The following is a 23524-nucleotide window of genomic DNA, read 5'->3' as shown; positions in this document are numbered from 1 at the left end:
AAAATACAGTAAACAGGCAGTGGTGAACAATATAAAACTAAAACACAGATGTGGAAACTTCTAAGCCTCCCAATCCCAGTCTATCTGAGTTGACTTGATTTATGTGCATCAAGTATCCTCTTTGAATAAAGAACACAGAACTTCATGTTTTTATAATTTATTTCCAATAAAAAGACATAGTCAAGGTTCATTTTTATTATGTACGTTTATTTCTACTGTAACTCAACTAAACTGCAAGTACCGTTTATTTTGGGTTGTTATAGAAATACAGGTCTGAATCGACTCGATCCTGGGCACGTGTAGTGAAGAAAAATGGCTCCCGTTTGTTGTGATGCAGAAAATCAGTGGGCAAGAAATTCGTTACCAAAATGGACACCTGGAATAGGAAAAAATAAATTCAAAACCATGTGAGCTGCATTGGCCTGTTGCTGGGCGTATTACAAATGAAGATTATTACAACAACAACAATAATAATAGTGGATAGTAGATTGTGGGCCCTATTTTCAAGCTGTATAACTCCATGCTAAAGAATATTAAAAGGGATACAGAACTTGGCTTGTTCATTGCTCACCGGTACAGGCTTGTGTGCTCCATTTTATCACAACAATTTCTCTTTGCAATAAAAATAGTTTTGGTGGTAGTTTGTAGAGGACGGTTTTGTAGCAAATACGAGGGCAGGTGCCGAAACTTACTGGGGCAACCAAACACATTTTTATTTTTTTTTTTTAAACAAACCTACAAAACAGACTAAACCATGAAGTAGGAGAACTTAGTAGGAGAGCAGAGCACCACACCTAGTCTGTTTAGGATTTATCTTTTGAAACCCGCTGTAATTTTTGAAATCTTCTAACAGTACTCACCATCCTATGTAACACTGGCAGAGGTTCTCGTGGGACGTTGCCTGCTTGATCAGCAGCTCCACTTGAGTTGGGACGTCCAGGGTCTCGTCATGAGAGAAATCTCGTCCTGGAGGGAAAGCATTAAAAACAATACTCCACTGACTGCTCTACGGGCAACAATCACACCACGGTCAAACTTTTAAAAGCGACACGCATGTCCTGGTTACAAAAAGACGAGTGTCCACGGGGTTCACTTACCTGTGAGCTTGTCCCGGACACGGTTGATAATCTGAATAGCTTTTTTGTTCAAGGCTTCAGGCTGCACTTGGCCATCTCCAACTGGAACCAGAATGGGAACATTGGAAAGGACTTATCACATGCACATTAGCGGGTTAAAAAAACAACAGGTCAGATTCTGTGCTGTCCAAACTTACTCTGCTACAGTCGTCACTCACTGAAAACAAAATGTGCGCACCAACAAACGCTATTCCTATAGTTTGCCTACTTTCGTAAGAACAAATTTTAAAACAGTGATCTGATTGGACGATGAGTATTTTAATCTAGCCAGGGCATCAGCGCTCCCAGAAATGCAAACAAACCTCTTCCACACATCTCAGCAGAGCTCCCTTGCAATAGCACTGCTTGGAGGACGCTGTTAAACTGTCTGCTCTGAGCTACCCCAGCTTTCCTCTGTGTGACTATACTCACTGAAGGTATGAATCGATTCAGGGACTGTGGTTCCTGGCTTCTTGTGCGAGCTCTCCCCAAGCTCGATTCCCTCCAGGGTTTCTGAGTCAAAAGAAAGATCGTGTAAACGGGTTGGGCAACTCCAGAGTTAGGAAAGATCTTCCCCTGCACTGTACAGTCAGCTTCATGATTCCCATCACTGTCGTGGATGGTACTCACCTACGGAGTGACCAGCAGTGTAGGAGTCTGTTCCTGTCCTGGAACGTTTATTACCTTTGGTGTTCGCTGTGGATAAAACAAGAAGAGCAATGCATTAGGGCTAAATGGGGCTTAGCATCGCCTGTAGACATCTTCACTGCAGTGCGTCTGCAGATCCTGTTAAAGACCAATGCTATTCCACAACGTGGAGTGGTGGGAGACGGAACTACATCATCCAAGCTAGTACAAGCTGCATATCCAAGAGGTGACCCTGACTGGCAGCTGTGCTGGATCCAGTCCTGCCTCTTCAGAGGATAGTTAATACTCACTATCCATCAGCCTCCAGTTGAGCAGTGGGTCGTACACAAATGCTTCCAGCACAGCCATCACGCTGTCTCTGTGCTCACGCAACACCTCCATCACTGTGTGACAAGTGATCCTGTAGTTACCATCCAGACCTGTCACCTGAAGGGAAAGCCAGGGTCCCAGTGTTAAAATGGGATCACACTAAAACTGACCACAGGGCTGATTAACACTGGAAAAGAATGGGCTGATAATCTGTCTTTGGAAACCCTCTCACTCACCTCCATAGCGTTGGTCAACATTCTCGTCAGCCTGAAGGGAATTTTTTCTGGAAACTTCTCTCTCGTCATGGCAACCTGCGAGACAATTGATCCAGGTTCAGAAAGACAACTTTGGATCTGCTTGGATGCTACATCAAAAACAGTAAAACAGCTTCAGTAACTTGAACCTGTTTTTTAAAGAAAGACACGCATTTGATTGGTCATTTTTTCATTTTAATACAAATGCGGAAGAAAACACACAATCCTAAAAATAATAATAAAAAAAAAAAAACTCACCTCAAAACAGTCGCCGAAGTCAATGTGTAAGATCTTTCCACTTAACCTGTCCAACATCAAGTTTGAAGGATGCCTAAAAAGCAAGTTTAGAAAGTTACTGCAGGGTGAATATAAGCAGCACACCAGAGCAAAACCATGCAACCCGAGACCATCTACATTAGATGGCTCAAACTATGAAAATGCTTAATGGTCACCACAAAATCATATTCCTTACCTGTCTCCGAGACCCAAAATGTAGCCCACCATTGACATCACAGCTAAGGAGCGAGTGTAATTGGTCCTCCTGTCAAACCATACCTAGGGGGAAAATATTGAAGAGCTTTAATGCTGCAGTCAATTTCTTGGTTATAATAAAATTAACGAAGGAGACATTCCATAGGAAAAGTATTTTCCGCATGTGGACAAAAATCATTCCACTAGTGACTGCTAAGGACGACTCTTCTCCAATGATGGCATCTCTTGAGACAGTGTGACGAGGAAGGCTTTACCTCCGAGCTGGGGCTCTTGAGCCACAGCAGCTTGGCCAGGTCGTCCCCAGCTGTGTTGTTGACAGCGTGCTCAAACACCTCCACTTTCTGCATCAGAGTCAGGTGGTCGTAATCGGGAGCCATCTAGATAAGGAGGGGGGGACAGGTTGAGAATAAAAATAAATCCTCTCTTTTATGAAGATCTACTACTTGTAGGAGCAGCTGTCGCAATTACAGTTCTTTTGAATGGGATTCATGCATAGCAAACAGTGCCTCCCGGTGCTTAAAAACTGATATTGCAGCAAGTCCATTGTGCAATTGTACCCGCAGCATGATGCGGTGCTCGATGTTCAGGAGAATCTTCTTCTTCTCTCTGTAGTCCCTGATGAGCGCGTGGAGAGTGTCGCAGTGCGGGACCCAGCCAATCAAACCAGAGTTTGTAGACAGAGGAATCACAGCATACCTCTGGATGCTGAAACAAATCCAGAAAACACTAAATCCGGAAGTCTGACTTCACAACGGCCACATCCACATGTTTCTGTCAGTGCTCCTCTCACATCATTACCCTCTGGTGAGCCTCACCTCTTAATTTCTTACCTGAGGTTCTTGCGCAGGGACGCAGGGTCGTTTGCCAGGAGGGTGTTGACCAATCCGAAGAGCTGCATGACCCTCTCATCTTGCCGCAGGTCCTCGTGACCCTTCAGCAAGAACATGAACTCGTGGCCATTGCTCCCTGCGGTTGAAGAAAGATAACAGAACAGGTGAGGCAAAGGGTGGAGCAAAGACACCCCGACTGCTGGATTTTATATGGATGTCAGTGACCCCAAATTGGATGATGTGCCCTGGCTGGATCATGCTGGAGACCCAGTTGGACCCAATCCTAGAGAAACAGACACTGGCTGTTTCTTATCTGTGGCTGGGTTGAGCTGGACTGAGCTGGGCTGAGCTGGGCTGGGCTGGGCTGGTTTGCATGTATAATCCTGATCAGTAAGCCTTGCAGATTCAAGTTTAAACGCACTCTTTCTTACCCATGATCGTCAGTTTTCTTGGTCTCTGTTTGGAAGTGATGACTTGTAGAGAAGGTGCTATGGACTGAATGTGTATGATTGGCTGATTGGGGTCATATGTTCCAGGAACTGCCAATTCCAGATCCCGACACATGAGGAGTTTGGGGGACACGTACTGGAGTTCAAGAGAGGTCAACTGGAAACAAAAACAAAAGCACAGATCGGAAAAAAAAGGAATACTTTCACCTACATTTTCTTTTACATTGAAGCTCAGTGCCATTATCTCTTTTGGAGCAACGTACAGGACTTTTTGTCAGGTGAACTAATTCTCCTTGCCTCCCAAAGACATCACGATAGGGGAGGAATTGCAACACCTGGCAGAAAAGGAGCAGAAACTCGCCTGGCTCAGTTGCTGTGGTCAGACACAACTTTGCATTCTGTGGCAACGCCTTTACAATGATCTATCTACAAGTGCAATGCCATCAAACAAAACTCTCCAAGGCCAGAATGATGGCATGTGAATCGGAGACATGGGGGGCCCTACACTTCTACTGCGTCAGTGGGCTGGTATTCTGGGGATCTCGCTGGCTCACCTGTGGCAGCTGCTTGGATATCCTGCGGAAGACGTGGTAGTAGAGGTCCCAGGCCTGGGTCAGGTCCTTCACATTCCCAGACCTCATGTACTTCCTGCACCACTCCTGAGCCTCCATCAGGTCTCGACCGTACGCCTGCACAAGACAGGCAGGGTTACAGCGGCCAGCGCAGTACACTGTGTGAATGGGTTCCCAGAGACGATGGGGAAACAACTACATGGAAGGTTTATAAAAACTGTAGTGACAAAATAAGCTGGTTTAATTGCAGATTACCATGCCGTTAAACCAGCAGATTCTGAGATCCAATTCATTTCCACTGATGTTAAAGTGGTGATCTCCAGTGGTAAACTAAACTGAACTACAGTCTAACAATGAAATGTTTTTAGTATTGGCAAGATAATTTTTTTAAGTTATTAACAAGATTGTGAAGTTCGGCAATAAATGGATAATTATTTCCTATCTAAAATAACTGCAGCTCCTGGGTTTGAATCCCAGTTTAGGGCCTGTTCTGTACTCAGCACTAGAAACAAGGCTGGACTCCTCCCAATGTCAGGTATGCTCACCTGGTTGAAGGAGGTCTCTTTGAGAGTTTGTGGGCCCCTCTCCATCATGGCGTGGAGCGGCTCCAGCACGGCGAACATGCCCTTGACGTTCCGCTCGCCAAAGTAAAGCCGCGACGCCTCCTCCAGACCCTCGTGCCACATCTCATGCCAGAGGATAGCCACTCGAATCAGCTCCTCACTTACCTGGGAGCGTGCGAGAGGGGACAGGAAAGAGGACAAAGGACAGGAGTGGAGAGAGGACAGAGGAGAAAGGAGAGGAAGGAGAGATTACAACTGTGTTTTTAAAGTGTAACCTGGTGTATTTCAGTACAGGTATATCAATAATAATGAGTTGCAGTGTATTCGTGTGTATGATGCAGAGTCGTTTACCATCATGGCCTGCTGGACCAAGGTATTGCAGTGCTCGCACATGTTCTTCAGGATCTTGTTGGCTGCATTGTGCCGGGCAGTGGTGGTGGACTTGGAGGCTACAGTCAGTGGATAGATCAGCGCCTAGAACACCAACCAAACAGTCAGGATCAACGACTCCCAAAAAAAACCACAGATTCGATGGCAAGACCCTCTGGGACTGGGCTTACCTGCGGGTGGTATCTGCCAATGTCAGTGAGGAGCTGATGAATGAGACGTCCCACCAGGGCTCGAGGGGTGTCGATTCGAGCAATGAGCTGAGGGATAACCTGAAACCAGAAAGAGCAGCAATCAGCTCTGTGAAACCCTACCCTCTTCATACCCACACATGCACAGTTTAAATGAACGAGTTCTCCATCTCTCTAGAATACCTTGCGTCAGAATCCACTTAGCTGTGAGGTGCTGCACAGTATTGTATTGTATTGTATTGCTTGACTCTTTACCTGTAACCAGGTGTCAATCTGAATAGTCTTGATCCCCTCCACCAAGGCTTCATTCACTTCAGGCCAGTGTCCGTAATCAAACCACAATGTCAGGACTCTGACACACAGGAGAAAGACAACAAGCGTGAGACTAATGCATTTCAAATACAAAGATTTCCTAAATGACAATGCAACAGAGGTATAGACCTTTTGGAATGATACAAAATATATTAAAAAAAAAAAAAAAAAAAAATAAGTCTTAAGCAGTTGTTTCTCTTGTAATGAGTTGTCATATTGCAATTCAGCCACTAGATGTCCACCTCTCTCTAACAAAGTAAGCACCTATCTTACAGCATAAGAAATCAGAGTAACCCACAGCTCCGTGATCTCTCCTAAACACATTGTGGAATGGAATATTAGAGCCCCATTAGCTTTCAGGACACAAGCCAGTTTGAAGATGAATAAAGGGGTTGGAGGATGACTCCTCCAGCACGGCTGCCTGGCTGGACTGAGCCGGGGGGTGTCTTACCGGAGTGTGTCCTGCAGGTTGTTGCCCCGGGACAGGGCGATGGAGCGGAAGAAGCCCTGGACGGCAGGGACGGCGTACATCAGCAGGGTTTTGGACAGGTCCTGGAGGACAGGAGAGGGGACAAATGGACAGTTAACCTCCAAATCATTTAGTCAATTATTGAAACGCTTGTCTAAAATATATATATATATATGTATAACGTATTATATAACGTAAGGCATAACTGGAATCTGAAGCTGTGGCATTGAAAGCTTCCTCATATGCTTTACTCCTGACTGGAGAGACTGCTGTTAGGTCAATCCTGAGTCTTTCTTTTGCAGCATAACTGCCCAGTGTCAACTGTGCTGAATTACACGGTTGTATTTTGAGTAACACTACAATCTCGTAAGGGCTTAGCTAAAAATACCAAACCTGCTTTAATGGGGACATGACATTTTTTCAGGGTAATCCAGGGGTAGAGGGATGCTCCATTGCTATTGCTTCTTCTGGCTCATCCAGGCTGGTTATCAATTGATCAAACCCACCCCTAACCAAATTGAAACCCTAAATCAATTTAATTATTAGTTTTCTTGAAACATTTCAATCTTTGACGTTCACCAGGATTCCTGATACGAGGTTCCCTTAACACACCGACTCTACCTCGTTGACCTTCTTCTGCAGGGGCGAGGGCGTGGGGCTGTTGTCGTTGCTGTCCGCCTCGCTCTCGCTGTTGCTGGCCTCGCCGTTGGCGCTGGCTCCGCTGGCGTGGCGCAGCTTCTTCTTGTCATCCCGCCCCTGGTTCTGGTGCTTGTAGTGAAGAACGGCTTCGAAGTTCATCACTGCCCACGCATGCCAGGCCTGGGACATGGAACAGAGAGCACGACATGACAATCACAACACACTGCACATTCAGAAAGAATCTACAAGAGGCTGCGCAAGAAAAATACAGCTAAACTGCCATGACACAGGCAGCGTTGCAGGGCCACTGTCGACTTTCAGATATGTTGTCTTGCCCATCGTGATTATTCCACGTTAACGAGTCACGTGAGATAGCCCGCCAATATATCGCAGGCTACTTCTTGTATTGCAAGCACTTACTTATCCAACCCCAGTAAACGAACACCATTAAACCACTGTGACAATTCCCAGGCAACTATTTCTAAAGAAATTTTTTTTCTTATCTTTTTCTAAACCCCATCACCACTGCTGCTGCTGCGGGTAAGTGAGATTTAACAAGCCAAACTTTACAGGTGTAGCCTTTCAATAACATGCTATTAAATGGAGATTGTTACCTTATAAGCCCATGTTGAAAATATCAGCTCAGAGGGGGTTTCCTGTAAAATGTTGTTAGAATAACAAAAACAAAACAAAAAACAAATTTGTAAATAAAGGTGACCCCCGCTTTACGAAGTTACTGAAGGACTAGTACAGCAGAGAGCATGCTGATCTATGACCTTCTATTGCAGTAGCTACTGTACTAGCAGGAGCAGGTCTATCTATTTGTCTAACACAAGTTTTAAGGAGGGATACGGTTTGTTCTCAGCTTTTCAGTGTAAACAAACTGGACTGTCAATGCGATTTTTGTTTTCTGAACTATAGAATAATGTATTAGATACACTATTGGAACATGCTTCACTGTGAATTCAAGACATGGTCTTAGAACGCTGCCGCTTGCAAAGCAATGAGGCGATTTGTGTGTGTGTGTGTGTGTGTGTGTGTGTGTGTACTGCTATGGCCAAAAGCTGGGCATCACCTAGAATTTTAGGATTAAAAAAAAAAACTGTATTTAGATCATTAAAACATAATTTAGATCTTTTATTTAAGATCATGTAATCAATGAATATCACAAAAAGTCTACCGGAAGCCACAACAGTAATACAGTATTTCAAATGTCAAATTTTTCAATTTTTGTCCTTTTTTCATTAAGCATTAGAAAACTACAAAGCAATATGTAATTCAATATGTTATCGTAACATTATACAGCAGGTTTGACTTTATGAAGCTAAATTAGTTAATTATGTTATAGGGTGATGCAAAACTTTCAGTCCTGTGTGTATGTATTTTTGAATGCATGTATGTATCTATGTAAGCATGTAGCTTACTAAATCACCAAAAGGGTGTCACGTCTTTCTGTACTGATGCTGCAAGAGGTCAAAACGTTAAAACATGAAATCTCGGACAATAGTGGGAAAAACTTTGATTTTAAACTTCGATGAGACCCATAGCAACAACAATAACAACAACAAACAGATGTCATTGAAGACAAGGCTTCTTCTAAAAGCAGATACAGACGGCACACACAAGAGGGCGCCAGCATGTCTGCCGCTCACCTTGTACCAGTTGCGATCGTGCTCTGTGGAATGGCTGTAGTACTTCAGGACCTTGGGAATGGTGCTTTCGTTGATTCCCTGAAGGCTCAGCTGCCACTCACCCAGCTTCAGGAAGCATCTGAAGAGAGAGAGAGAGAGAGACAGAACTTTTACCAAACGGAAAGCACACACACTCACCTCCCAGCTGCTGGGTCCCTGGAATCAGAAGATTTTCAATTAGAAAAAAAAAGTTTAAAAAAAATGTGATCAGCAAAACCTGTATACACTGTTTAAAGGGTATTAACAAGAGACGCTGGGAAAATAACGTCACGCTTCAAATAAATCAAGTTCCACGCGGTTCTTGACATTTCCAGCCACAAGAAACGACTTGTGCTGAATCGTACAGAGGAAGTACTTCATAATATGAAGCCTTTTAAAAACTCATTAGGTTTGAGGATTCAGTTATGAGTGCTGCATTTTTAAAGCCATTCTGTAAGCACTCAACCTCTTGCTCTGCAAACTTCACCCCGAGATGGATGTCCCTTCAGGATTTCTCATGTAGCCGAGCAAGGCAATGCTGGTGCAGTTGTACTGTTCATGGAAATTGAACTTTGAGCAGCAGAGGGCTTAGACTTCGAAATGCTGAATGTATCCGAGCTGCACAGATGTACATTTACTTTGCATTTAAATATTAATGCTCTGCAGAACATACTCTTTTTCCTATGGACTTGAGAGAAGAACATGGACATTCAGGCCCACAGATCATACTCTTTCCCAAATGCTACTGCTGAGAATCATGCAGTGTAAATTACTGAAATTACACAGATGTCTTGCACATGCTGACGAAACAGGAACAGGTTGGCTCACAATCCCTTAATTAAGGGGAAACAGGTGTATGCGCTTAAGAATCGAGTGCGAGACATTTACCAGGAAGCCACTTTTAATCATCATAATAATTCAAACAAGTGATTTTCTGCTTTGCAGTATGAACGTGGGGATTCATTTTGAGATGGTTAACATAAAAGAAAAACAATAAATATGGCTGTATACCCAGGACCTGCCACAGAATTGTTTGTCGGTTGTTTATTTAACTTTGGCTCTTCATGCAGAGCGAGCTTGCAACATACTCTGTCGGTTTGCATTACGATTTTTGCAATGCATGTTGAGATTACTGCCAAATAAACTCGCATTCACCTTCAGCTCAACTCCTAAAGCATTACACATTCCATAAACTAAATATGAGCGCTTATAAAAATGACCTAACTCGTTATTGTATGGTGTATGAGTTGGTGAAAAGGAGGGGACTAAATTAATGTATGGTATAAGTTAATGATGCTTACCTACCTTTGTAGTGCACGGCAGGGGTCGTGCGTGTGTTGCCAATGCAGTCTAGACCTTGAAAGACCTATTCTTAAGCTCTTAATGACAAAACCAGCATATATACAAGACCTTTAAAAGCCCATTGAAATCAGACCCATATTAACACTGTTCATTTTTTTCCTAATAATTTCCACCATGGAAGTTAAGCATCTGATTGGTGCCTGTTTTCAGGGACAAGGTGGCAGGCAGGTGCCCAAGTGTGTGTGCACACCCTGTCCGCTGCACAGTGCTTCACTCACCTGGCCATGAGTTTGTGGAGCTCCAGTTTGTGGTGCTGATCCTCAGCTGCGATGGCGTGCTGGGCTTCCTGCTGCATGTTCTGAACAAAGTGCTGCATGTGCTGGAAGGCATCGATCTGATGAGGGCAGAAACATCACCAGACATTATTTAACACCACCCGCTTGAGCACTCAAGAAAAAGATTGCATGAGAACCCCTTCGTTACACCGATGAGTCGTCGATTTCTAATGGCAAGCCCAAGAGTTGTGTGTGGATGTACCTCTCCAAACACACAAAAGCCGATCATCAAGAAGTCTTGCCAGTGGTTTGATACAAATGATTTATCCAGGGTTACAAACATCATATTTTAAAGGAATAACACCCCTCCCCCTCTGGTCATAACACCCCCCCCCCCAACAAATACCTGAATCATGCCTTAGGGGATTACAGCAACAGTTTCATGATGACAACAGCTGTCAGCTAGGACCCCTGGAGTACATTTCACATAGTCTCCAACAGACACTATAAGCAACAGGCTACCTCAGAGTGAGATGCTTCATATATCCCGTTGCCAAAGCCCTGAGCCACTCAGACTGCTCTAGGGCGTGGGTTCCTCATCGCTCAGCACTCGGGGATTGTTGTTATTTCTTTACTGGGGAAGGGAATACTACGGTGCTGTAATCTTCAACAGACTAAACACTTTGCTAATGAGTGCAGCACTAGTAAAACTACCCTTTAGAGATGCTACTCTGCTTTCTTTAAAAACACCAGGCTGAAACTACAAAGCAAAGCTGTAAGAAACTTTATGTAAGCGCACCATATGGACCAGCCATAAATAATCAGCATCTGACTCCTCCCTTTGAGAGCTATGACTGATACACAGTGGAGACAAAAAGTTTATATATTCTTTATAACTCAAAAGACATTTGTCTAATTCAAGGGCGGTCACATTTGGTCCCTCCGCTCCTGGTCTTTGTTCCAACCCTGATCTAAATATAACCAATTAAACCGCCATCCAGATCCTGAAGGAGTTCATTATATCATGCTACCTGTCAAACCTGGAGTGGAACAGCCCTCCAGGACTGTGATTGGAGACCCCTGATATATTAAATTTGTGATTGTGATATAAAAGTACTTGAATGACAGGGTTAGGAATAAACTACCTGCACCACATCATGCGGTGATTAGATGCAATCCCATGTTTGATACTATCACGATTGTACAGAAATGAATGAATGGAGTACAGCAGTAAAGTGCCCTGCCCCTGCTGTAAAGCCTACCTTGCGCGTGCTCTTCCACATGTGCTTCATGTACGCGTAGGTGACGTGGGGGTGGACAGTCGGCAGGGGGTGGTCCAGCTGTTTAGAGGGATCCACTCCAAGCAGCAGGACAAGGGTCTTGTGAGCCAGAGCCTAAGGGTCAGAGGATCAGGGCTTTACTTGCACAGCTTTTAATTATCTCTGTGCTTTACTGATACACAGGATCATTTAGCTTAAAAGATCTCCTCTTTGCGTTTTTTAATTCCAAACTGTAAATCACTTATTCTGGTGTCTGCAGCCAATAACGTAGTCAGGCACCATCAATGTGGCAACTGCAGTAAACGTCTATACTTACCGTTGTACTTTAGAATTCTGATCTAGTGTTTTGAAGTAATGGATTTTCTATTTTATTTTAGTGACATTTTAGTAGAAAGATCCTCGGCTACCAAGGATTTAACTAATACTAATATTACTACTAATGATGTCTCATGGCTGAGTCAGTGCACTAGAGCTGGTCAGTTTTCGTGTCGACATTCCCCTTCCGCTCACCAAGCGTCCGCTCCTGCCACAGAGGCTGGCGTATTTGAGCCACGTCCTCATGTCTTCGTGTGGGCTGATAACCAGGGAACGCACCATCAGGATCCTCTGCCAGTCCTCCACGATTCTCTGGCAGCCCTGCAAGCAAGGGACAGTTCACAAAGTTTAGACGAAACGGAAGTCAAGTGGTCCTTGCAGTCAGAAACACCAAACAAGTGTTAAGGGAAGAATAATGATTTAAAAAAAGCAACTAAAATCAAATTATTTCTGTGGAACTGGTTTCTAAGTTATAGCGAAGGGAACTTTCTTGGCTAATACTCTTAAATGTAAAATCAACAATAAAAGGGACTTCTTATACTTAGACCGGGTCAGAAGTGCTGTGCAGCAGAAAGATACATATAAAACTAAACAATAAAAAGGGGAAAATTGTAGGATTGTATTGCGACAACTTTTTTATATTTTTCATACACGTATGCATCTGGCATTTAGTGTGTTTTGTCTTTTTAAAGCTAAAAACTCCCCTGGCTGCAGGCAACAGTTGTTACAGCATTACAGCACATTCTCAGGACCAGCATTATGTAACTGTTCTGCTTCCAGTCTGTCTGGCCTAAATCAGCACATGCAAGTATGGGAATAATTCACAAGAGGAAGAAAACAAATCTATAAAAGCAAAAGGATTTGAAATCGTGGTGAAACTAAAAGTCCATGTGGACTGGACAGGGCCACTCTTTCTCCATGCCTATCAAATGACTGCAAAGGGGGTCCAGTACCAACAGCGATGAACTGTGTGAAGGGTCTGTCCATAGAGGGTGAAGTTAAGACCATCACAACAAATTTCACTTCCGACTCCAGGGCTGAAAGGTGCATGCGTTCTCCCGCTGCCCCTCCCAGCCCCTCGATCCTGCCCCCAGTCACCTGTAGGCGCTCCCACCAGGTCTCCCTAATGATCTCCCTTCTCTCTGGGACCAGTTTGTACTGGATCACCTCCTCCAGCTCAGACAGCATCTGACACGACACCATGGCCTAGAAACAGAAACACACATACAGAGCATGGTTATTATTTTGTGTTTATAATGTCACTCCCCGTTCTTGCCCTGGCAAATCTTTCTCCTCACCCCATAAGCCCGACTGTAGCTCTCTCCAGCCATGGCAGTCAGCTCAGCATCCAGGAGGTCTCTTGCTTTGTCAATACACTGAAATAAAAACAATTCGATAGATAAAACCACCACATGGCAGCTAGGAAAATGAAACATGTGATTCACGAAGATGATTTTACATCATATTTTCCAATGCAGAAGAATAACTTCTTTAAAAGTGTGTTTAAAAGCTGAAAAGTGTTGATATTTATGAAACTGTTCTAAAAGCCCTGTCTAAATATCACGAGAGGCCTGGAGCCCATGTTCGCTGTATGTATTATTATTTATTTCCACGTGTCTTTCTTGTCTTGATGCTGTTGTGCTGACATCATTGTTTTTGAAAAGCAACAAAATATCCATGACCATGACCACCATGGGAAATCTATGCTAACTTTCCCGTATGACCTGTACATGTTTAGTTTAAATGGAGGCATTTAAAACACAACGTTAATGAAAAACAGATACAAACACCTTTAGTTTTAGATAACATCTGCTTGACTGTCATTCTGGGACTGTTTTTTTAAAAAAAAAAAAAAAAATCCCTACTGTAAAATAATTTCAGGTTTGTTTTGCTTTTCTTAAATGCAGGTGCTTTGAGAGCCAGCTGGTGTGGTGGGAGTCTGGTTCGGGTGCCTGACGGGCATGAATTACACACTACGAGACACTGTAGAAAGTACAGATTCCGGCACACAATGGACTGTCACATTACATTACATTACATAGTATAGAAGCAACACACTTTGCATGTGGGGGATGTAGGCATTCATTTGAGGCGATTAACGCCAGACTCTGTGTTTAACATCTGCACAGAGCATTGCAGCATGGGTCCCAGGCCTGTCTGCCTCTGGCTGGCCACCGCATACCAGACATTTTACTGGGAGCAGTGAAACTACTGTCACCTGTCTAGGAATCTCTATATATAGATCATACCAGCTGAGATCTGGATGCAGCTCCATTACTTGAATTTCACATTACCGGATTAAAGCTGGTGTTGTTACTATAGCACTGTATCAAAGGGATTGTGGTACACTGTGATTGTGGTTTTGGGGGAAATAACCCAGCCTGTATAACTTCAGAGTAACAAAGAAATGTTTAATATAATAGTCCCTCTTTGTACGCATGTTTCGTTTTGTGTACTATGTTGACAGTCCAGTTAGTTTACAGTCCAGATCATTTTGGTGGGACACAAGCCCAGTCAGGTAAAAAACCTCCTGCGATCTATAGAAAACACTTTGAAAACGAATGTACGGAACACGGCACCTTTAAATGATCATTTCTGTTTATTGCAATGCATGCCGAGTAATTTAGAAAGACTTTATTTTCAAAGTCATGCAAGCATGCACGCAAGCTCATTATGTTTCTGTTGACCTTCAACTCTAGGAAACTTTGCAATCACTATTTATTTATTTATTTATTTTTTATTACATTCATTATTATCTAATTATGGTTTCAGACTTTAGGCTGGTTATAAAACAATAAAACGCCCCTGAAACTAAAAGAACAAAAAGTACGTCGCTGTAGTGTACTTGTGCTTTTGTGCTGTGAATGCTGTGGTCTAATTTTAAATGAGCTACTTCTGCGGGTGTCTCCACATATCCAGACGTCATTACCTTTGGGCAGTATGGGATAGAACAAGTGGATGACAAAGACATTCCATCTGCTAAAATCTGCAGATTGACTCGGTTTTGAATCTGTCCGTTTATCTTGATCATACGTTTTGCAATGTTAATGATCTGTGCAGGTTTGCTGTGTTCTTTTAGCTCTTTCTCACTTCTCCACAGCGCCCACCTGGCAAATGCATTCCTAAATTCCTCTGTATGAAAGCTCCAGAGCAGGGGGCCAAATACTTGCCCAAACGAGTGCCCATGCTCCAGTGGATGACAAATGTGGGCTTCTGCATTGAAACATGCATAGAGAAACACAATGTCCTTGCTCAGCATCATCGCAGAAAAATCTTACATTCAGTTCAACTATGCAACACCATAATTGGCAGCTAATCTGATGCAGGTTATATGCTCAAATTTATTATTATTTTTGTTTAATTTTATATCCAGCTATAAAAAATATCTAAGAAACTCTGGTGCAGATTTCTTTTTATTCTAAGCCTTCAGTCATAACGTAGGTCAGAGAAATACTCTTATTTCAAATACACTAAAGAAAGCATCAAAACCCATCCAATCCAAGGATTTCCGTTGCCTTAGAGCATCGCTAAAGGCAAACAGATGTACACATCATGATACCTTTAAGTGCAACAGTGCGCAACTTCCAGCAACAATCCAGTACCGGGCTACTTGCATTCCACAGGGCTCTGTGAGGAGGAAGTTTCACTTCTGAGCAAAATTCTTCTGGACCCAGATGAGACGGACGGATTGAAATACCAAACAGTCAAGTTAAGCACATAAGCGGGGCCACCGGCCTTGGATCCTATGTGGCTATGAGGCTTCTGAAACAAAACGGAAGTCACCGATTGGTTGGAAATGCTGCTGCCATGTACCTGCTGAGCCAATGAGAAGAGATCCTGATGCAGAGCGAGGACTGCCCTATAGAAAGCCCCATCGTGGGTGTCTCTGGGGATCATGCAGGTGTACTCTTCCATACTGTCCCAGTGGCCTGCAAGCAGAGGGATAATGATTAATCACATGATAGTGGGGATTGCCGTGGTTATATGGAAATGAAGATGTGGGCTGTGCATTTTATTAGGAGGGGAAGTTATTATTTTTTTCATTATCGTGGAGCGCAGGGATATTAATTTCAGCCATTGGCATATCATTTCGAGTTCATACATATATTTCTACAATGGAAGCCAAATTCAAAACCTATTGAACTGGAGGGAGGCCAGCAAAGCTGACTTCACCTTAAGAGCGGCCTCGCAATAAAAATATCAGGTGGCACCTGCTACGATAAGCAATATTAAATTGGATTTTGTATTAGCATAACTGCATGAATTTAAATCATGCTCTGTCTTCCTCTGACCTTTATACTTGACTGGAATTGAATTGTAACGCATCGTCTAGGACACGTTTTATATTACTGTTGTTGATCTTGGACTCCACTGGACCTAGACTCTTTAAAAAAAAAAACAGATTTCAAATCTCAGCGAAACTTGCGTAAATAAAATTTAAAAAAATGAAACCCAATGCCTGCCTCCAGCTCCCTTAAATGCAGCTGCTCTGACAAGAAAAACAGAAAAACAAAAAGCATCTGCTCTTTATAAAAGTAAAAAAAATATTCAAACAGTGGCTTGCTCAGTCTGGTGATTTCTTCATGTACATTTGGAATGTCCTGACTTGGAATGCGATGGGATATGGTTCTCGGCATCATAGAAAGTTAACTTTCTATAAAATAGTTACAATGTGTATGCTCTTGAAGTTATTGTCATCGTTAAAGCTGCTGCTGTATTGGGAACGCTATAGATCTGACTGTTCATCCTGCGGCATCAGTGACAATGCAAGCTTGGAACACCAAATGCAAGCGATGGAACAAACTGTAATTCGGTAACAAGGAAGACCGCGAACCACCAATCTCAGCAGCTGGATCTGCAGCCCTGACCTCCAGAGGTGGGGAGAAGGCAGGAAGGAAGTTAACAGAATGGGTTTCATGGCAGAGTAACGTACCCAGGCCCCAAGCAGCTGCAGCCGCCATCCGGGCCATCTTAGCTTGAGTGTCCTCGCTGACCAGAGCCCATTCCTCGCAGCACTGCTGATGCAGCTGACCCCTGGAAAAACAACCAGCGCAAACGCCTCCTTTAAAATGGTACAGACAAAGCGACCCGGAGACACGACTTCAAACTGAGCACAGAGAGAAGAACAAGAGGGCACGAATGGAAGCTGAGGAAAAGTAAGAACAGAAGGCAGGAAGCACTTTTTTTTTGCAGTTATTAATTTCTGGAACAGCCTACCAGGTGAAGTAGTAGGATCTAAAACACTGGGAACATTTAAAAAATAATAAAAAACATTTAAAAAACGTCTTGAAAAGAACCTGTCCTCAAAGTGGGCTGCATGTGCTGAAAAACTAACCAATGATGTGATTACTTTGATTTTCTGATTACATGATGTCTCCATCCTAAAATTCTTGGTAATGCAAATATTTTAGCCATAGCTGTATATTAATTAAACCAACCTAACTTCGGTCGAGTTTAGCAAAAGAGCTCCCTGTTAGACAGTCCCCTTGCTTAAAACAGCCCTGCTGTTCTTATTTTCATTTCCCCTCCATTGATATTATATATGTCGGCAGTAGCCAGCAGCCTTGAGCACGGTGTATTTTATGACAGCTGGTAAAACACTTGAGTGCAGTTCCAGGAACCAGTTAAATAAACCCTTTGCAGGTACTGCTGCTGCATGTACAGAACCACTGCCTTCAGGAAACTGCAAGCAAGTGATTTCAGGGAAGACTTATGTACAGTCATATCAGCAGTGCGAGAGAACGAAATAACTACTCACTGATTTACCACTGAAAAGTACTTTGTCATGTCACGTTGTTGCAATATATCTGGCTAAATCAGGGTAGCTATGTTGAATCACGGCTTGGCTCGTAATCTTAGCTGCAAAGAGCCAGCTTGTCTGTGTTGCGGTTCTCCCCCAGTCGTCTATCATTATATACAAGGAAGGGAACAGACAGTTTAAGAGCCAATTCAATAAACGTTTAATCTGTGAAAATGTTTAGGAAGTTACGCATTGAAGCCATAACGCACCAAATGTGGAGGAATGTTTATTTAGACTGACTGAACACATCGTGAATTGTTTTCAGTTTTAAATCCTCAGAACTTTTATTAATTTGGTTTGGAGGCAATTTGCCAGTGGTTTGCGCAGTACTCGACTGTATTTACAAATGCATCTTTAAAAACGACCTACTGATATTCAACAACTGTTCTGCTGTCAGTAAAAACAAAACTCAATTAGAACTAAAACTGATGCATTAAACACGGCAGGGTTAAAATGGTGAAAATGCAGCAGTGCTATAATTGCTGCGCTACATACGAATTAACTGTGAATTTATATTTACTGTCAGCTCAGGAAATTGCAGCCAAGTCTTTGCATAGTTAACCACACAGTTGACAGCCTTAGAAAAAGGGTCTGCACCTCTGTCTACTGGTACATCATGTTAGCATGTTTCAACTTAAATTGTTATTAATACAGAAATCTTTGGGGGGGGGACTCCTATAGCAGCATCCTTTTACTTAGTAGTGGCTAGTAGCTGCGTAGTCACGGAAACACCTGAGAGTACAGCACAACTATGGCCATCGAACATGAAATCCGGTCCGGTAGACTTTTTGCAATATCATTTTGTAGTTTCTTTGATTGCATGATGTTAAACAAAAAGATCTAAAATTATGTTAATAAAGTAGTTTTTTTTTTTCTCTCAATCCTACAATTCTAGGTGATTGGAAAACTTTTGGCCACATCTGTACATACCCGGTCTTCCAATAATGATTTCTGTTTACACAAATTTGTTTTTTCACCGTACCATCAAAGAAGGTCACATTCTGTGAAGAACTACAAAGCAAAGTCTTTTAAACAGACAGCTAGTGGCCAGATCTCACAGGCATGCACTGCCTGCCTTCAATAGGCTCACGTTCCAGACAGACTGCTTCTATCAAGGTTTACCCAACTCAGATTTGGCAAACAAAGTGGTGATCCCAATCGTTATCTGTGCGTGCCACTGGATGATAACATTATGCAAGAGTGTTGGCACAAATCAAAACAGCCCTGACTCCATTGATTCTAGACGGATCCGTGTTTTGCTCCGAGCGACTGTTGCTGTGTTTACTTTCCATGAGTCAAAACACAAATTAGATCCCTCTGAAGATGAGGTATTGTTTAAAAAGAAAAACAGCAATTAGGAGCCAGTATTCAGTAATCAACATTCGTTCATAAACGTGAACCATCAGTTTATGTTGACTTTTAAGGAGCTGGCAGTTGTGGAGCAGCTTGCTTTACATTTATACCATTGCAATTGTCTTCCTCTGCTGGTATAGAAGTAGAACTGGTTCATGGTGAATCCTGACCCCACTCACCATTCCCCCAGTGCCTCCAGGCAGCGCATTCTCCCCAGCATCAGCTCAGGGTCCTCCTTGTTCATGTCAATCTTCTTATCGTATGCCACCAGAGCATCTTCCCATTCGTGTAGCTTCTCATACCAGGTGGCCTGGATCTCCTGGGGAACAGAAGGGTGTGAGCATGAACACGCTGATAGCACTGCTAACCCATTCATAAACTCAAAACCAGACCCAATGAACACGCTGATAGCACTGCAAACCCATTCATAAACTCAAAACCAGACCCCATGAACACGCTGATAGCACTGCAAACCCATTCATAAACTCAAAACCAGACCCCATGAACACGCTGATAGCACTGCAAACCCATTCATAAACTCAAAACCAGACCCCATGAACACGCTGATAGCACTGCAAACCCATTCATAAACTCAAAACCAGACCCCATTCATTTTAGAGATGATGGCCAAACAGTAAAGCCGCATGCAGTACATCAGTAACTAAACAGACATTGCAGGGGGCGGGGTGGGGGTGGGGTTGCTGACAATACCTTCTTGTACAGCAAAAAAGCAGTGCTTTCCCAAAAGAGCGTGATTTTTAGGAGGCTGTTAAAATGAAGCAACCTCAGAAAACCTTCCCAGTTTTACAGCCCTAGTTGTTCCACACTTCCCTGCAAGCAGCCCAGTCAGCAGCAGCACGTGCCTGGCAGTAGCGGATCATCCAAGATAATGCATCATAAGTCACATGGCTTTATTTGGACCCCATGCTGTTTCTTTACGATGATGTCTTGTTCAGAACCATGGCAACAGTGTAAAGGGAGCTCCAAGGGCAACCCCCACCCCCCCACCACACACACACATACAATGACCTCAGCAGTTAACCTCCCTTTGAAGTTTGACGCAAGGTGGCCACCAAATGATTATTTCTCCATTGTAGACACACACCCCGAGGTGTCAAGATCATTAGTTTTAATTTTGGAAGCTTGGAGAGAGAACGCACTTTGTTCCTTTGGTTTTTAATATTCAAAAGCGTTGTTTTTTTTTTTTTTTTTAACGGTTTATGTCCTATACCTGCTGGAGAACCCTTTTTGACCGAAACCACCATGTAATCCTTGGTAAACTACACAAGGTCACCAAACGGTATGGAAAAGCAATAACGCTTTCTTCATCGGTAATGAAAGGACAGTTTACCAAGGCTTCACTTTAGGAATGGGATTCATCGAGCCAGCCCCTAAAACCTCCGCCGGGTCGTTAAAAAAGTCTTTTGACAAAAAGCTAATTAAAAGGCATCCTGGAAATTTCATTTTCTGTCATATCTCTATTAAAAGTCAGGGTCTTAACCTTAAGCAATGTCTAATGACAGGAACGGAAAGAATGACAATGTGTAATGACTGGCACAGACTCTTTCAAACTGGGAGGTCTTGGGTTCCAAAACTCTCCCTAGAGCGGTCTTAAAGACTACTGTTTTCTTTCCAGGGTCAGATTATGATAGAAACCTGCTCTGTTACTATAGGGACTAGAAGTTGCTCACTGGTTCCATTAATCATAGTGGAGAAAACACAGACCCCACCAGTGAAAGCCAACTAAAAATTTGCTGCATGAATTGATACAGTGGTCTGGTACTGTTGTTCCATAAGCAGTAGCATCCAAGTTTGTCTGAGCTGTGTATTAGGGAAATTTTACTGGGCTTTTTTTGTTGCTTTGTGTTGACTTAATCATGACATCAACTTAAAAAAAAAAAGTTTGACATCCAAAGATCCGTTGCTGTAGTCCTTTTAGCTTAAACAAGTCAACTTGGTTGAAAACTCCCCAACACAATGTAACACCAGGCAGCCGGGACCCTTTGAGGATATATCCCGTTAGCAGTCACCTGTTACGTTAAAGAATCGAATCTTCCCTTTCTGACATTCTAGGAGGATGACGTCAATTTTAAAAAACAGTTTTCTGACTCATAAATAAAACGACAACATCTGTCTCCCTCTGACCCCACCGTGATCCGAGATTATCTCTCAGCTGCCTACAGTCAGACTTCATGAGGAATTCACAGCAATAAAATCTGGTCTTGACCTCGGTGGCCCTGTAATGTGGCATGCTCAGTCTGGACCAGTGATGTCATGTTTTGCTTTTATATTTTCATGAGCCATTGAAGTTCCATCACTAGCAGCATGAAATCTTTAACAAACCTCAAAAACACAGGCTCTGCTTTTAACTATGCAATAGACCACATCTAATATAATCCCCTGCTTACCTGCGAGACCTGTAAACATTTTGTCTCAAGCCGACTATGCATGTCCATGTATCAGACACGTACGTAATACAGTGCAGCTGCCACCTTTTAAGACACAAACCTAATTGCATTTTTCCTGAGTTCAAAGCCAAACCGAAGAAATTGCTTAACTTTAGTGGTGCACTGTAAAGAATGCTCCATTTGGTTACAGTAATGTATTTACTCAAATTCCCATAAAAACTAAAACTAAAAAAAAAAGAAAATCTTTAAAAAATTCAGTCAGATGCTATTCATGCCTCTACATACTGTGTTCACAGAAAATGCTGTCCATTTGGTCATTACTGTTTTACAACAATGCTTAACCATTTCTTTATATTGGACTTCTGTTAAAGCAATTGCTTGTAATTTAGTCCTTTTTTTTTTTAACCCAATGTAACAACCCGATTTAGAGAAAGAATAAATGTCCAAGTATCCATTCATCTGGAGGGAAAAAAAAAAAAAGTTTGACTCTTGTTTCATCAACTGACCCCAGCACTTCAGTGTCGCTATATCACCCAGTAACCTAATTCACACATTTATTTGTGCTTCCCAACTTTACGTGTACAGCATCCGGTATCCCTGCCTGCAAATTCTTTAGTTCTTGACAACTCAATATGCATAAGAGGTCTTTCACTGGATTACCCAATCCAGAGTAGACACAACGTTTCGTTTTGGTCATGTGTTCCAATTTGCACTGCACATTGTACTTCAAAACTGAGCACAGAAGACACAATACACAAAGAACATACCCAACTTCGTAGCGTGCTGTGCTCAACAAACGTTTTCCCTATTAAAAAATTATTTTCTAAAACTGCTATTCAGAATAAAATATTCGCATTCAGGGCTATAAAAGCCACACTGTTTCCAAGTCTTGATTATGTTCTATACAGAAAGCTGGTTTTATGACGGTACCGTGCTTGGTTTTTGGGATGATTATCAGGAGTTGGATTCCAACATTTTTTTTTTTGTTTTTTTTTCACTGTGCCTCATTACTTTCTGCCTGCGAATGTTTTCGCAAAGCTAGCGGGGTTCCGCAGCAACATGTCAACGACCCCAAATGATTTACAATAAGATCATTTGACGTCATTTAAAAAAAATATCTGAAAAAGCTTATGTAAAAAAAAAAATAAGAAAGCGTACACTGTTAATTCATTCGCAATCCAGTGCGAGAGCGAAAGAGAGGGTCTGTAAATGCAAATTCCCTGCTGACTCCAACTATTCTGGTATCGCAGAGACAACGTAAAACAGACACCCGCTGCTTTATATATCCAACACTCAATACAGCATGCCTAATTTACTACAATTTATTTCACATTGCGTAACAGGTTTTCCAACACAAACGCCAAATTACAAAAGCAACCCCCACCCCACTACGGTCAGCCACTATGCTTCATTGAAAAAACACAGAAACAATAATTCGAGGAAAATTACCAGAGACTACAAACCCGCCTATTATATGAAATTGCTTTTAGCTTCTGGTGATCTCAAATGGTCCTCGATGAAGCTTAAAGATAACAAGAAAGGCACAGACAACAAAATAGGCAATGTGACACATTTTTCAATCAAGGTATTGACACATAGCAGATGTAACAAAGCCAACAGCTTGTAATCCATTCAGAAGCACTGCAGCGAGTGACCCTGCACATGTCTTCACTCTCCAAGGGGACTGAGGTGGCGTACAAGCACAGTGACCTCATCAGGCAGCTATTCCACTGTCTGAGAAACCAGACCCTCACACAGCGCTCAGACAGCAGCGTGTCTCTGCTTAATAATAAGAGCTGCCCAAAAGGCACAGGCAGGTGGCCTGCACCCCCTAGGCAGACACAGCCGCACCGAGTCTGACACATTGCACAGATTCTTTCAAGGGTTACCT

General features: G+C 42.8%; 1 protein-coding gene across 3 annotated transcripts in view; it reads right to left on the bottom strand.

The window, feature by feature from the left end:
• Window positions 1-218: 218 nt before the first annotated feature.
• Window positions 219-23524, bottom strand: part of LOC121328756 (serine/threonine-protein kinase mTOR) — a 76965-nt gene continuing 53659 nt past the window's right edge. For 2 of the 3 annotated variants that reach the window (XM_041273794.1, XM_041273795.1), the window contains 30 exons: window positions 19405-19544; window positions 17006-17106; window positions 15886-16001; window positions 13371-13448; window positions 13171-13278; window positions 12268-12393; window positions 11740-11871; window positions 10481-10596; window positions 8883-9000; window positions 7845-7886; window positions 7213-7410; window positions 6574-6674; window positions 6066-6162; window positions 5793-5891; window positions 5584-5706; window positions 5215-5397; window positions 4652-4786; window positions 4080-4254; window positions 3649-3784; window positions 3376-3523; window positions 3073-3195; window positions 2799-2881; window positions 2585-2657; window positions 2309-2383; window positions 2054-2189; window positions 1746-1811; window positions 1548-1628; window positions 1098-1178; window positions 861-966; window positions 219-376 (listed from right to left, as the gene is read on the bottom strand). In XM_041273794.1, coding sequence (XP_041129728.1) covers window positions 361-376; window positions 861-966; window positions 1098-1178; window positions 1548-1628; window positions 1746-1811; window positions 2054-2189; window positions 2309-2383; window positions 2585-2657; window positions 2799-2881; window positions 3073-3195; window positions 3376-3523; window positions 3649-3784; window positions 4080-4254; window positions 4652-4786; window positions 5215-5397; window positions 5584-5706; window positions 5793-5891; window positions 6066-6162; window positions 6574-6674; window positions 7213-7410; window positions 7845-7886; window positions 8883-9000; window positions 10481-10596; window positions 11740-11871; window positions 12268-12393; window positions 13171-13278; window positions 13371-13448; window positions 15886-16001; window positions 17006-17106; window positions 19405-19544 — 3312 coding nt within the window. In that variant the 3' untranslated portion in view covers window positions 219-360. The remainder of the gene's footprint in view (window positions 377-860; window positions 967-1097; window positions 1179-1547; window positions 1629-1745; window positions 1812-2053; window positions 2190-2308; window positions 2384-2584; window positions 2658-2798; window positions 2882-3072; window positions 3196-3375; window positions 3524-3648; window positions 3785-4079; window positions 4255-4651; window positions 4787-5214; window positions 5398-5583; window positions 5707-5792; window positions 5892-6065; window positions 6163-6573; window positions 6675-7212; window positions 7411-7844; window positions 7887-8882; window positions 9001-10480; window positions 10597-11739; window positions 11872-12267; window positions 12394-13170; window positions 13279-13370; window positions 13449-15885; window positions 16002-17005; window positions 17107-19404; window positions 19545-23524) is intronic. The other variant, XM_041273796.1, reaches the window with a different exon arrangement.

Source organism: Polyodon spathula, chromosome 16 (genome assembly GCF_017654505.1).
Source record: "Polyodon spathula isolate WHYD16114869_AA chromosome 16, ASM1765450v1, whole genome shotgun sequence".
Classification (NCBI taxonomy): Eukaryota; Metazoa; Chordata; class Actinopteri; order Acipenseriformes; family Polyodontidae; genus Polyodon; species Polyodon spathula.
This window is presented reverse-complemented; position numbering and strand designations above follow the sequence as displayed.